Below are 15680 nucleotides of genomic sequence, written 5' to 3' on the forward strand. Positions count from 1 at the left end.
GAAATAGTTCTCACACTTTGCAGTCATCATAACCAGATCAGCAGATATTTAATATTTTTATATGAAACAGAAACAGTTTTGATCTGTTTTGCTTCTGCTTCATTTCTGTTTATTTGCTGGATTGATTATTTTTCATAATTATTTTAAAGAGCCTAATTGTACTGTCACTCTCGGTTTCTGGCAAGACTCCTTCTGGGTCAATCAAAACTTGTTTTAAGGTTTTTTCTGGGAAAAATGAAAGTGCCTAGGCCTGGAAGAGGTCACAAGAGGCCAGGAGACTCGCTATAATCCTACATTTACTTCAAAGTGTTACTGAGAACTACCCGATGTTTACTTGCTCTTTAGATGTTAATACCGCATACTGCTTCTAGGAAGAAAGGGAGGAAGCACTCCTACGAGCGATAAGTTAACTGCAGCAACATACTGAAAGCTGATACCACAGCAATAGAAACAGCCTAAGAATTGGTATAGAAAACAATATACAGCCTAATCTTCCCAGAGAAGGACTTGGACCTAAACACTTACAGGAAAAATTTCTCTACTGCTTAGGTCAGGGGTTCAAAATCTTTTTTTACTTGTGTACTACATCCAGTATGGGTTGCAGGTACCATCCGTGGCAAGGGTGATCTGTGCCCTGTGTCCACGTTGTGCCTTACCCACCAACAGCAACACACAGTGCTGCTACCACCTAAGTGTCTGTGGCCTGGACTTTATAATACTTATTACCATTATTTATGGACTCTTAATCACAACGCCTACCTCAGGCCCCGAGTAGGTAGAATGATGATGTATTTTATACTCTTTTAGTTCTTGTTGTTCTATCAGGATTTTAAACAAGTATTCTCAGTCATCCAGAAAAGGAAGTTGTATTCATTGTTGCTGAGTGTCTGTGCGTTTTCTGTGAAGGATTAAGAATGATCTGTCACAGTACCTTGAAACTGGTTTTTCTGGATAGTACACACACACAGAAAAGGAGAAGTTTGAAAATGAGCCAAAATCCACATGATTCTACAAACAATCTTCCATCAAGGCATTCCTGTAAAATATATCACACAAACTCCAAATACGCTTCTTATCAAGCCACCAGTTACATGCCAACTTTCACTTTTTTAATTTTTTCAGGACACAGCCAGATTTCCTCCAGAAGCCCTGCTGACGTGCTGTGTCTGGCTATGCTTCCCCTCTCTTTCCACCTCCTGGTCACACTGGCAGTTTGGCACTTGTAACTGGGGAAGCCAACCTTCTCTTTGGGAAGTTCTCCTCACCAGAGGACCTCGCTGGGCAGAACAGCTCTGTAGGGTTCGCGTTGACAACTGTTCCAGAGCCACATGAAAGAAACACCAACAGCTGAAAACAGACCTAGCACTAGGCGTTCATGTCCCGCATTTTGGTGTTCCACAAAACAAAAGGCAGCAAAACTTAGAGGTGGCAAGTCTGCTTTTTCATTTGTTTCTTGGAGCTCAGTTTTAGTTCTGCTGGTATGAACATTTTATTTTGGATTTTGTGGTTTTGCTTTAAAGACAGGATAAAAGACTCACAAAACTACAAGGTCACATTATAATTGACCCTAGTGAGATCTTTTGCCTGCTGTCCTTCAAGAGAATTGAAAGGAGGAGAAGGGGTAATTACCCTCTGTGTCAGATAAAAACTGGAAGCAGGAAGACACTCGCATTTTGTGAAATGTAAGGATGGAAACCTTGTGAAACTTGAGCCTGTGGAACTTCAGCTTCTATTTTTACTCTTAAGCGTCATGGGCTATCTGTAACAACTTTTTTTTCCACAAGAAATGTAGTATTTCTTCAGCGGAAGGGTGAAGCTGACGGAGAAAGATGATGGAAGTTCATAAAACATCAAAACAGGGGAAGGAAGTGATGTATTATTACAAAACTCACTTCTAAATAAGCCAAAAGCTTTGGAAGGCTGAATTCAGTATTTTCTCTTTTTGTCATGAAACACAGCAAGGTAAATGTGATCATTGCACCAAAGCTGGATTCTTAAGCTAGAACTGTGAGATAAGAAATTGTTACTGTGACAATGTTACTTCTTTAAAAACAGCACCTTTGGAGGAAACAAGAATTAAAAACTGGTCAGAATAATTGTAACTGATACCTATGCAAATTAAACAGGTTTAGTTCTGGAAATGTTCGATTCAGGTAGCATAGATGTCCTGTGTAAAACTAAGATTGAAAGGATCCTGTATACCAAGAGTATCAAGAAAGTGCAGAAGTTTTGTTTCAGGCCAGAGCTGCAGCAGCCGCCCTATTACAGAACTGGAGAACTGCTCACCGGGGCTGGTGAACAGCGGCGACTGTGACGCACTCCTGGCTGAGCCCTCAAGCAGAGGGAGGTGACTCATAAGGATGCACATAAAGTTGTTTTGGTTTGGAACAGTTCCACCCTCTTTCCAAAGGAAAGACAGGATTGTTTTTGCAAGGAGGGGAACAGAATAAAACAGAGTTTAAAATGGTATCCATTGAGGTAAAGGAGATAGTTATCTTTGGCTTTCTTAACAAAGGGCCCGTTCCCCATGGTGGGGAAGAGAGAAAAAATCCCATGCATAGCCTGTGCTGCTGCTGCAGTGAAGCTCAGTCGGTACTTAGGCTACCCTGGGTACAGAGCAGCTTAGCGTAACAGCTGGAGTCCCACTACACAGAGAGATTCAAATGTAAGAATTGTACCTACTGTGACTGTCTTTTTGTGTCCTACCCTCCAAATGTTTGTCTCAGATTCCATGTATTTTTCAAAACAAACGATGATGAAAAATAAAAACCTAAAAAAAAAAGCCCTGATGAGAGCAATTGCTTGGTCTCTAAGAATTCTTTATTTGTATTCCAGTTGTTCCTACAGTTCGCTAGGCTCTCTGTGCAATCAGAAAGTCCAAAAGGTGGCATCTATACAGGTCTGTTGGTCCCAAAAGTCTGAGCTGCTTGTCCTCATCTCAAGGACTGTATGACTTCTAAAATCTAGTAGCCACTTAAGCAGCCCTCCACTTTTCAGAAGGTGTTGAGGCACACGAACAGCATGAGCACCTCCACTCACACATGCAAGCTGTGTGACTATATAGCTGCATTTCTTGGGCAAGCAAATGAATAATTACTTAAAATACCTTTATGTGGCCATGCAGGGCTAGAACAGAGACTCACTGCTGCAGAGAGGGACAGCCCAGTCGTACATCTAAGAGCAAGTACTGTGCTGGCTGATGCCTACGAGGAATGCCCAATTCCCTCAGCCGTCTGCATCTTTCACCCTCAGAAGTGATTCTCCCTGCCTGTGCAAACTGGCATGAATCACAGTAAGCACATGAGCAGATGAAGGTAGGAGGAATGAAGGGTGGGGGGAAGAAGACCAGATGACCTCTAAACATCGCTTACAACCCTAATTTTTTATGACTCAGATTTGCAGCAGCACTTGGGATGTTTAAACGTCCCTGTTTATTATATTTTCCCAGAGCTGTAGTTAATGCCATTCCCAGTAGTAATATACGACCGCCATTCCAATTTCCCAGGAGACTGCAAGCGAAGGTTTGAATGACCAGCAGACCTTGATTTGCCCTTGCCTGGGTGATGACACAACACGCGTCTGTCTTAAAGTCCACTCAACGTGCAGAACACGAGCAGCATATAATTCCTGTTTTCCAGACTTTCATCGTGAACGAGAGGGATAGCTTTGAAAATGAAGGAGCACAAAACCAATTCACACATTGAAGAAGGAGGAATCTCCACTTCTCTCACTTGTAGTACCTTGGTGGCCCACGCCTACATATTTCATACGGCAAGAGCACAGGCTGATAATCTGCTACATTAAAGAAATTCTTAAGAGATCCTTGCACATTATTCTTGCAAAGGAATGGCTGTAAAAGCAAGTTCATTTTTTCATGTTTGACGGTGACACTGGTAAGAGACAAAAAGGAGTTAGTTTGCTCATCTTGTAGTTTATTTAATTTTACAGTGAGGTCAGTTCAACTGGTTAATGCTTTTTGCTGAGCTCCTTTCAGTTCCATATGATGTGGGAGAAATGGCCCATGTAGATCGTCAGCAAGAAATGAATGCAATACATTTGATGCAGAATTTTCACCGTTATTTCAGCTAAGTCTGACGGCAGTCATTCATATAGCATGATACTCAGCAGTTCAACAAAGGGTACTGAAAAATACTGAAAATAAGCACGGAAGGCGATTATTTTTAAATATGCAACAGGAAATCGTGTTGCTATGGGTAATGCAATCCTCATTGTAACTTCTGTTTGAACTTCTGTGATTGTCCAAGTTTGGTCCCTTCTCTTCCCCTCGCTATCTCTTTCTGCAGAGATTCTGACCACCACTGAAATCACCTTGGAAAAGATAACCAAGTATCAGTTCCTTAGTTATTCTGAGGGCTAAGGCTGACCCATACAACAAGCAAGCTTCCCCTCAGCCACTGCAAGCCATGGGAAGGAGGAAGAAAAACAGCTCAAACAAAAGACTCAGGCCCTGGAATGCAGGCAACTCTCAATTATTTGCAGATGGAGGATTATCTACGCTCCCACTTTGAAAAAAAATCCCAAACTATGTATGTATACACACACATACAAGATACTGCTAGCTTGCAAACACACAGACCTTTGAAGTGTGTTTCCTTCCAAGAGTATTTCTTGACCTAATAGAAGTTCTTCCCTACAAACCTTGATTTTAGGTCACCTTGGCTATAATAGCATTATTATTTAAAAACAAACCAAAACAAAACCAAAAAGCAAAACCAAAACCCAAAAAAGCCCCACTATGTAATTTTATGACTTTATACTACACTTTTTCTCATTTTTCAGTGATAATTATATCACAGGAAGGCTTTAGAGCTTAATGTAAGTATGTTTGATATCATACCTTCAGGAAGATAAGTAAGTCACTCTGTTGAAGAAATGAGTCTTAACCAGACAGCGGGACAAATGCATTCACTGCAATGGAACTGGATTTCCTATTTATTTTTGCTAAACAAGAAGAAAGCAGTATTTGTTTGATTCCCTATATGCCTCCAAAATGTCAACACAGAAATGTCATACAGAAAACAACAGCTGGAACGTTGTGCCCGCGTAAGTGAAAACCTGCACAGGACACTGTTCACAAAGTGCCCCCTGCCGGCATTTTATTCATCCGAAACGTGTCTCTGTGGTAGCCGCAAACCGAAGGGTAAAAACGAAAAGTGCATCTCAATCCCTAACTCTCATTTCTGCTTTCAGAAGAAAAAAGCACCGCTGACAAATCTGTGAACACTGCAACAATCCGCAGAGAAACATTTCATAAAATGGTTTTTGTGTGTAAGCATCAATGAGGGCAAAATGGGGCAGGCAGAAACACAACTGAGAGGTAACAACTCCTCCCCACACCCCACAAGTGAACCCCATCACGTCACTAGAAAACCAACACAAGCAGAAGGGGCATTTATTACCACTCCCTTTCAGTAGGACAAAGTTCTTCAGTGCTTTCTGAAGATGAAAATTGGCAGGATCCATAAGCCATATATTGCATGCCTCCTTGTGGAGGCTTGAAGAATACACATTCTTTCACTTCTTATTTCTGATAGCATTTAACAAAACATATTCATCATAAAGTTCTGTCCACTTGGCTGAAACTAGCAAACCCCTCAGCAGCTCCAAACAGCCCTATGGAAGGAAAGGAAAAACCCAGCTTGGCAGACAAACGTCTCTATTAATCTCTAAATGCACATGGAATTTCCCTCCAAATTCACATTGGCTGAAAGCCAAGATGACAATCTTCCATCTTCCACCAAAGTTAAAAGATCTTCTGTTAATAAAAAAATATTTTAAAATGTGTGTAGCAAAGGTCTGTACTCAGCACATTGCTGTGGCATTAGAGAGAATAAAAAAAATTAAAGGCAATTCTGGCGCATGCTTCTTTCTCCTTTAAAAAACTTTAACTCTGAATGATGGAAAAAAAGAAGGCTAAAAAGATGCTCTAAAATGTGATTATTTCTGAAAATAAAATTTTGTCTTCGATTTCCCCGGTGCGTATCTGTTTGTCCCATCCCCACCAAGTGCCCAGGCTTCCAGCACTGACAACACTGTATGGGCAGCTCGCTTTTTATAACTACCTTGAAAAACGTTTCAGGCCCTGAGGAGGAACTGGTTCCTTAGTTACTCTTTTTAAACTCACAGCCCTAGCCCTCAAACAGTCACTGATATCGAGACCATCATTTTAGAGTATTGCTGTTATTTAGCAGATGAGATGTCATATCAAATTAGGTGAGCTTTTCAATTTGCATATTGATTCCGAGCATGTGCTACTGTGATAATCCAACCTGAAAGCCACCAGGTCAGGGATCCACATGACCACCGCGTCATCTGCTTAGAAAGGTACACAGTAGATTATTTGGGTATCTGGATTCAAGAAAGAATGTCAGAGGACTGTAAAAAGAGGCAACATCTGGATGATCTACCAACCAACTTGCAACAGCTGGTCACTGCGTGATCACAGCAATTGCTTCAAAAAAATCTTTTTCCTCAGGACACCTGAATCCAAGATTCAGAATCTAAGAAAGCTTTATGCCGCCCCAGCTGTGCTTACTAGGAACTGCAGATATGAGAAACCCCAAATACATACACACAACCGTGCTGTGGTGAGGGGAGCCAAAGGAAAGATTTAACTCACAGTTCCTGATGGGAAGAGTTGAACTCAAATTAGATCGTTCTTACAGCAGAGGAAGGTAGTGCTAACACAGGCAGCAGCTGCTCTCCCTCTACTCCAGGGATTTCAATACCATCTCTGTTCAATGATACTTTATGCTACCAAATTTCTTTTAAAACTCCTGCAGACATAGGAAAGACACATTTTAAAATGTCACTACATTTTATATAAATAATGACCTCCCACACTCTGCTAAGCCTCTGTGTATAAAATTGATATTAAAAACATCCACTTACATACAAGCAAAGCTTACGGAGGAAAGTCTTTACTTGCACGGAATTACATAGTGGCAGCGTTTTAAATTCTGTTTCTTACCAACTTGATACTGAAAATTTCATAAAGAATTTGATGCACAAGCAAAAGAGTTTCAGAATACGTTCAAAATCCACTTTATGAACCATGCCTGCTACCATGACGACTTGGTTTCCGTCTATGATCTCTTCGTAACCACACTGGAGTTGGCAATCTGCACAAGAGATCTCTATGAAATCTCCCAAGAAAACAGTGTCATCTTTGAAGAACAAATTCAGATCTTCTAAATCCAAACGTGATTTTTTTTTTTAGTGACAAAAAATTAATGGCATACTAAGAGGCTCCAGAATCAAAAACACCTATTCCATGAACACTGATTGAGCAAGCTGAGCATGCCCACCACTCATACTCAAGCTTCATTCCTCCTCTTTGGTCCCTCCAATAAAAAAACCATTCCACATCCCTAGCAAGTCTTCAGCCACAGACGTTATTTACCATACTCCAACCCAATCCAGTGCTTGTAGATTTCATTTATGAAGCGCACAATTCTCCCTTAAAAATATGGGTTCTCTTCAGCATGTCTGTCACATAAAAGGAACTTTAATACAAGGCAAGGAGTGTCTGTTTGTTTGTTTGTTTGAATTTGATAAATGTTGCTTCCTGCTGAATAGAAAGGTGAGAAATAACTTGGAAGGGGGGAAGGAGACTCTGCTGGATTCTACATGAAAAAGATGTCTCAAAGACGTGAAGAGAACTGAAAAGCAGAAAAACTCCTAGAATGTATCAACCAGTGTAAGTTATCAAGGGCAGCTGTCAAACAAAAGTGAAGGGACAAGGATAAGATAAAGGCAGAAGTTAATTTATTTATACATCATTATTGCAGACATTCAATATTTCTTTGGAGAAAGCTTTATTACCCTAAAGCAGGGAAAGTGCAGATAATTTGAGATTGTTTTTTCCATCCACTACTAGTCATGCAACCACTTTAACATGGATATTACCCTTAAAAATTGTGCGTCACATCAGCGGATATTTTCTCCTTCATTTCAAGACCTTTTTAGCTATAATGGGCCAATGGATTAATTTTTCGAAGTGCTAGTGTTGAGACAGTTAAGATGTATCCTGCTGCTGACTGATATTCAGAATGGCTCCTTTGTGAAAACACAATTCTTTGAAAAACAAAGTATTAATCTTTTAATTAATACCAAGCTAAAATTAGAATGTGGAAGATGTCTATTTCCCTTGCTTTCCCTAGCTTTTAGTTCACAGATATAGGCCTGACCACATAAACCTTGAACCACGCACTAATTCCTCTCTAATCCCATTCTTCTTCCACTAGATATACTGCTATTGCATCTGCTATGGCCCTACAACACATCTGCCCTCTGCTCCTGAAAGGGCCTTTAGTCTCTTTTTGCCCCCATAGAAATTATTTGACACTGGTGCACCTGGAGGACTGGTTTCAGAACACGTTTGCACAGCTCACACTAGCTGAAAAAGCTCAAGAAAATGCTCTGTGTCTCAGGCCAGACTGCTTGTACTCTATAAGCCCTTCTGCAGGCCCCTCTCTCAGAAAAGGCATGGAAAACCCTGCAGCTGGGAATCAATCAGCTTCGTATCAGCATTCACTGGAGTACGAACAGGACAAGCAGGTGAAAAGGTTTCCATTGGTCCATATCATATTTGATACTACACCCTAAATTTAAACATATCTGAAGTTGGTTTTTTTTATTTGCCAGTTAGTTTTAGCACATTCTTTACCATGGCCCCAATGCCATCGAAGATATTATGTAATTCTGTTTCACACATAAATGCTGGGGTAGTCACCACCTTGTTTTTTGTATCCACATGAGCTTCGTAAAAGGGAGTTAAGGAAAACGCAGCTTATGTCTCACTTGCAGATGCTGTCTGCAACATAAACCCTCTTTGACAAAACCTTACAACTCCACTATCCTATTAAAAAAAACCCCACCTCCAAATATATTATACTGTCCCGCTGTAGACAGCTGCAACCTATAATCCAAGATACTAGAGCTACTTTTGCCAGAAATACAAAGACTGCAAGAGCAATCTGTGGGAATGCTGGCACTCAGAAACACAAGAAAACCTATGAAACTTACTGACTGTAACAAAAACGTCCCTGAGTACAGTTTGGTCACAGCATCAGCCTTCAGGAAAAGAAAAAAAATGTCAAAGAGAACTGACCAAAAGTAACTCATGCCAGTTTTATATGCAAATTTACTCAGCATTTACTGCATTATGAGGTGCCCAAGGGAGTTCTATGGCAATGACTAAGAATGACTTCTAACTACACAGCTGTGTACAGAAGACCGTGTTTTCTAATAATGCACTGTATTACGTGCTATCTGCTATACACTGTATATTCCCACTAAACCCTAAGTGGAAAAGCATAGCTCCTGCATGTATTCATTACTGTAACAACACATTACTAAACTGTCTGTCAACATGAAAATTAACAGGAAAGGATATAGTTACTTCTTTCACACAATGCTTTCCTCCCAGTTCTTTAATGGCTCCTGCAGTCCCAGCATAAGGCCACTTGCCTCCTTCCTCTTCTTCATGGCCCACAGTTACTTCAGCACCAGAGAGAACCTTTGCTGCCAACACTGGTGAAATGCAGCAAAGACTGCAACAAAAGGAATTTTAAGAGCGATTCTACAATGGCACTCTTTCAAAACGTGGTCATAATTGAAAAGATTCGAACGGACATGGTCTTACAAAACTGAAAGGCATCACAAGGCAACTTCCACTCAACATTTTCTTAGCCTCTTCTTTCACAAACACCTACACACACACACATCTTGAAAAACACGTTTAAAAAAAATAAGCTACAATTGATACAAAACTGAAGATGTTTTTTCTAGCTCCAACAATAACAACTGCACATTTCCACAAAACATACTTTGCCTCCACGCTCACACTATCAAACAAATGTCCCTCCAACTAACATACGTACCCAATAGGTTTGCCTGCTTTGTGGAAGTCTTTCAAAACACGTTCAACTTCTCTGTTCACCTTGCAATCTTTCCCATCAACAGCAAAGGTAGATCTGCCACAACAAGAAACTTTATACATACCTTAGTATAAACCTACAAATAGAGATGCCTATCTGCCCTGAGACTGGCTCTCAAGGGTCGTCACAAACTTAATAGCTTCTAAAAGGTGGTTGATAATGCCTGTAGTTGACCAGCAGTGCTTCAGCCAAAATGACTCACTTCTAAGGCTTTGGTATGTCAGAAAGTTCCTTACCTGATATAAACATCTAGAAACAAGAATTATCAAATCAGCTTTCTAGGATTACTAAGAGGTGGAACAACAATGTTTTCAAAGAAGAAAAATACATAAGGAAAGGGAAATAACATTCAGGTTTCTCAAAGCCAATGAAATGGCAGGTCAATAACAAGATAATCAGTGTTCCATGTGGCTAAGACCTTCCCCCCCCCTGTTTTTTTTTGAGCTAGCTGTTGTTTTATCATTACCGATGCAAGAGGGGACTTTTTGGTAGGCAGACAGGAAGAAACAGAATAATAACACTAGGAACACCTGAAAGTATTGCAGTTTTACCTTCACTTCCCTCAGTCAGACCCCAAAAGAATCACCACAATGGTGGGGGAAAAAGGACTTCCTGTGCATTAGCTAAACTCCAGAATTCTCACCAACACCGTTCAGAAAATTTAAAATGTGACAATGCCAATAAGAGTTATGACTGGAAACCACCATGAACAGCACAACTTAACTCCAACACTTTAAAAGGAGTTTTCCTTATTAAGTAGCGGTTACATATGTAGTAAATAAGGCCTTTTATTGCTTCCTGATTTCATTGTGTGAATCATAGTTGATTATGAATACTTGATCATGAATATTTAGTTGAGAAGTCTAATGCTTCGTTGGCACTCACAAGTTTTTAGCAGCTCCAAATCCACCAGGGAATATCACAGCATCATGGTCTGCTGTAGTAAGCTTAGCCAGGCTTGCAATTTTACCACGAGCAATCCTTGCAGATTCCACTAAAACGTTCCTTGAAGATCCAGAAATAAAACAATGAGATGAATTAAGCATTTGCGCACAGAAGAGCATAAAGAAAATTTTGGCAGAGGAAGAGGAGGGGGAGGAAGGGAAGAAGCAAGAAGAACAGTGGTACTAAATAACTGAAGCTATTGATGCTTCCAAACTACTAGTACTGGGAAACGCAGGCAGTAAGAGACTGTATATAATCAAGTCCAGAAAACTCATTTAATATTTTCTCTCCAATCAAAATACCAGCCAGCATAAAGCTAGTAAAGCCAGTCAGCAAAGTGCTACAAGTGCAGTTACAGGCTGCTATGTCTGAAGAATGCTTAAGAGACTAACGCTCGGCAGCCACGGAAAACACATTAAACACAGACTTTACCTTGACTCAGCTTCAGCTGGTTGGCCTTTACTGTGGTCAATGACATGCATCTGAGGAACATCTGGAGCATACATCTGAACCTCAGCTCCCCCACGACTAAGGTGTACCAGTATGCTACAAAAACAGAGACAAAACATGCTGAAAACCTTAGAAGAGAGGCTATATCTGGCCCCCGAGTCTTGCTACAAATATTCCACCACCTGATTTTGAAAGAAGAGGAAAACCACACATCCTACCAAAGCATACTGAGCACGTAGCAGCAAAATCCCTGTATGTAACACCAAAGCGCAAAGCGGAACAGAAAGTCAATTTGGAGGCAGGGTCAGGTAAGCTAGATACAAGTTTCTTTGTTCGGTGCTCTTATGCAAGCAACCGGGAACAATAAAAACTTCCTTTCTCATTGCAAGTCCCCAGGTGTTATGGAAGAGTCCCACGATTAACATACCTATGTGTACCTTTAATCCAGGTCTAGGAGAAACATCTCTTAGCAATGAATACTAAGAGTTAATAATTCGACTTGAGTATTAACAATTCCAGTGTTAGATTTAGCCCCAGGAACAGAAACTCAAAGTGATTATGAAGTGAAGTCTCTACTTAACTCTCTTGAGGTTGATTCTGGAACTCTGAATTTCTGTTTCTGAAGGAAAGACAGCCTCTCTTAAACTCACTGCTCTGGCATCGTGTGCATCATGCTGCATCTTTGGGCAGGCATCGACTACTGTAAGAATGTGGCCTGAGCTCCCAATTACGCTGTGAGAAAACCGTGAAGCTTCATCATGCATCTTTCAGGGCAATTTTGACGGCCAGAGAGTGCAAAACTGAATTCAACTGACTGCTTTAACGTAAAGGAGACTTTTTTGGAGCCTACAGTTTCATAAAGCAACTTACGCTGAGGCCTCATGGATTTCTGTACCATCGTAGACACCACAACCCGATAGGACCTGCAGTAAGAAAATCAAGAGAATATTTCAGGTGATACAAAACTTTCTACAGGGTGTTTCACGAGCCTTGTAAGATTTTAAAAAACCCCAAACAACAACAAACCTCCCCCCACCCTCTACAAAACCCAACTTAGCAAGAAGCTCTTTACTAATCCAGTCAACATCATGCTATTAGCACTGGTGTCACCATTTGACATACTGCAGAACTCGCATTTCCTATTTATAGCTACCCATCACACACAAGTCTCAGAAATAACTAGTATTTACTTATTGGCTTGTGCATTTATTCCTCAGAGTTGATAAACTGACATGATATCCTTAGGTCTGTTTTTATTGTGCACACAATGAGTTATTTTGAGTGTCATACGTCTATTCATGAAGCGTCCATATCCATGCGAAATACCTTCTCATCCAGATGCACATCAAACAGAAGTGGGATAGAAGTGCACTTTGAGGTGGCACTTAGGACAAACTATTTTACCTGCTGCTGCATTTTGTCTGAGGATCTGCATCAGAGATCAATAGCTAAATCACTTCTCATCCAATTATGCTATGTTAGCCATACTTTTCCTTATTACCATGGTAATAATACTATCAGTTTGTTTATACACACTGGGGAATAAAAAGCACAAAGCAATCAGCTATCCTTGTGGGGGTAGAGTCTTTCACAAAGTAGAAGCAATGAGAAAAAACATTTTTAAAATACCCAGGGGAAAAAAGAGGTTATATGAACAAAACAAAACCAAAAAAATTCAAAGAATTACCTAGTTCCTGAAAGTATATATGTGAACTCTTGTGGGTTTTTTTTGTTTGGCTGTTTGCTTTTAAAGAAAAAAAATCTCGTTAAAGAGAGTCCATTTATTAACTTTACTCTCTTCTCTCCTGGTGTTATCTCAGTTTTTAGAAGCTTGAAAGTTTTTAATCACAGATACATGAACAGAAACACACAACTGAAACTGTCTTAGTTAGAAACGTCAGACTCGAAGGGGCTTTCGGATCACAACATCCAACCCTCTGCTCTCACAGGCATGACCCTACCATCACTTCACCAAATGAATAAGGCCCATGAATGTCTTTCTGTCCATGTTAATCCTAACTACAGTTTTGCTGCTCTAGTATTTAAGAGCTGCCTTCTACTTTCCAACTTTTTATTTAATCTTTCATTTAATTTAGACTGAATAAACAGACAAGCAAGTGTGCTAAAGTTATTTTCTGTAAGCAACACTTCAAATGTTTTTGAAACTCACTGAAACTAAAGTACTAAAACCACTATTCTCTTTGTTATTTCAGTACCTGCTTGGTGACAAATCTGTTTTCTACCATAGTCAGAAATTTATGTCGCTAATATCAACAATAACATTTGTTTTCCACTCTCCATTTAAAAAGCTATCATTTGCTAAAATAACAGCATTCTTGGTAAGTTACCTTTTAGACATCTGGACCGGCCTCCTGCCCATTCCTAAACCAACTCTGCCCCAAACAGAGATTTCTTCATGCACGTAACGCCTTCTTCTTTCTTTACATTTTATGCTGTTAAGACTACACAAAGCTCGAGCTCCAAAGATGGTCCATTGAGCTCCAAAACTCTGTATCCGTTTGAGATGCTATCAACAGCCTAAGTTTTCCTTTGGCAACCTGTAGCTCCTCTGCCTCCTCGCTTTCTTGTGCATTTTTAACGTGGTCTACCTCCCGCGTGCTTTAAATTGGGCATAATCCAGTTTAAATATTTTCCTGTACGCTGCCAGTACCTCCCCCAATTACACGGTAAGTTATGTCAAGTTCAGTTCCTTGTAACTCAACTCCAGGCCAATAACAACTACGCAGAAGCCCATTTTCACGTGTTTCCCGCTCCCGGTCTGGCTTACTCCAAGTTACTCAATTCTAAACAGCTTTATCTTCTCAATTTCAGCTTCTCCGGAGGCTTCCCAGCTGCCGCCGCCACCAGGCGAGTCCTCCCTCGGCCCGACGCCCCACCAAACCCTCCCACCACCACCACCACCACCACCACCAGCCCCACCGCCGGAGCGAACCCAGCTCGGCACGGGGCTGAGGGTGGATGGGGACACCCAGGCAGTAACAAAATCTTTCTCCTTGCAGCTGCTGCGCTGCGCTGCCCCGGGCCCCCCCACTCCCAGCCCGCGGCCGCCGGGGCCTCCTCCCGGCGCGGCGCGGCCCCGCGGCCGTTACTCACCACAGCGACGCGGGCGCCGCGGTGGCGCTGAACGGAGTAGTGGAAGGAGGCGAGGCCGCCGGGCGCTGCCCGCCGCAGCGCGGTGCACAGGGCCGGCCCGCAGGAGGCCAGCATGGCCGCGGGCGGTGGGAGCGGCAGCCGGAGCGAGGGCGGCGGGGCGGGGAGCCGGGCAGGCGGCGAGGAGCCGGGCAGGCCGCGGGGAGCTGGGCAGGCGGCGGGGGGCGGGGAGCCGGGCAGGCCGCGGGTGGGCGGGCAGGCCGCGGGGAGCCGGGAGCCGGGCAGGCCGCGGGGGGGGCGGGAGGCGCCGCGCCACGCCGCGCCGCGCAGGGAGGCCGCTGCGCCCTTGGCGGCGCCGGCGGGGGCGCCCCCTGGAGGCGGGGAGGAGGAGCGCCCGCCCGCGCTGGGGCCTGCGGGCCCTGGGTCCCTTCCCTGAGCTCATCTAGGCAAAACAGCAGCAGCAGTCAGAGAAGTGAAACGCGCGTGGAAATAAAACCTTGGGAGCCGTTTTGAAGAGGAGCCGAGCAGCACCAGGTTCCTTTTGCAAGTGAGAGGGGGTAGCCACAAGGTGCGCACGGCCCGAGCGGGGCAGGGGCAGCGCACCAGTGCACGGGCAGCCAGAGGCCGCCGAGGCTATGGCTGTTAACAAAAACAGGATAAACAAACCAACATACAACAGCTTCATTGCATTCTTTCTAGGATCCTGCAAAATAGGGTATTGCTTCTAAAAGAGAAGGATAAAAGAAACATTAAATAAAAGCCAAGATGCCAGTTTGCAGGCGCGGTCCGAGCCTGCGCTGGAGGAAGGCAGGGCGCGGTGCTGCTTCAACGCCCGACCCCAGCCCCCGCGGGCGATCCGCAGGCTGGCAGATTGTGCCAACGGGCACGAGGATCAAGCCAAGCTTTGGACATACCAGGCTTAACATCCGATATTTAGTTTTTATTATCTTTCCTATGAATATGGAAGGACACATTGGAAAACTGTATTGGCTTTCATGTGCGTCATGTAAGATTTGCCTTGATTACCTAAAAGCTTCTTATAGCTTGAGCAAAATGACTAATGCAAGTAGAACACATCCTTATCTCATATACAAGAACTGCTGCGATGCTAACCCTCTCACCTTCCCTCAAGGCTCTTGTGCTTCGTAAAACATACTTTCTGTGAAGTTTTCATCTTCAGAAATGTTTTGAATGTGAAGAGTAAAAAAACCC

At 42.5% G+C, this 15680-nt stretch overlaps 2 protein-coding genes across 3 annotated transcripts in view; one reads left to right on the forward strand and one right to left on the reverse strand.

The window, feature by feature from the left end:
- Nucleotides 1-7640, forward strand: part of LOC309586640 (programmed cell death 1 ligand 1-like) — a 39814-nt gene extending 32174 nt beyond the window's left edge. Inside the window, exon 6 of the mRNA XM_082303891.1 lies at nt 1123-7640. Within this exon, the coding sequence (XP_082160017.1) occupies nt 1123-1226 (104 nt within the window). The 3' untranslated portion in view covers nt 1227-7640. The remainder of the gene's footprint in view (nt 1-1122) is intronic.
- A 204-nt stretch (nt 7641-7844) lies between these two features.
- On the reverse strand, nt 7845-14669 carry GATD3 (glutamine amidotransferase class 1 domain containing 3). Of its 2 annotated transcripts, none has more exons than XM_082303889.1 (7): nt 14472-14669; nt 12228-12280; nt 11340-11453; nt 10848-10967; nt 9906-9998; nt 9419-9575; nt 7845-8785 (listed from the first exon to the last, which is right to left on the reverse strand). In XM_082303889.1, exons 1-7 carry the CDS (start codon nt 14583-14585, stop codon nt 8657-8659), a joined length of 780 nt encoding a protein of 259 aa, XP_082160015.1. In that variant the 5' UTR covers nt 14586-14669; the 3' UTR covers nt 7845-8656. The 2 variants fall into 2 exon arrangements, with proteins under 2 accessions (XP_082160015.1, XP_082160016.1); XM_082303890.1 differs by lacking the exon at nt 14472-14669 and adding an exon at nt 13706-13724 and having other exon boundaries at nt 7860-8785.
- Nucleotides 14670-15680: the final 1011 nt, after the last annotated feature.

The sequence above is a fragment of the Platalea leucorodia genome (assembly GCF_965183815.1).
Source record: "Platalea leucorodia genome assembly, chromosome: 2".
Lineage (NCBI taxonomy): Eukaryota > Metazoa > Chordata > Aves > Pelecaniformes > Threskiornithidae > Platalea > Platalea leucorodia.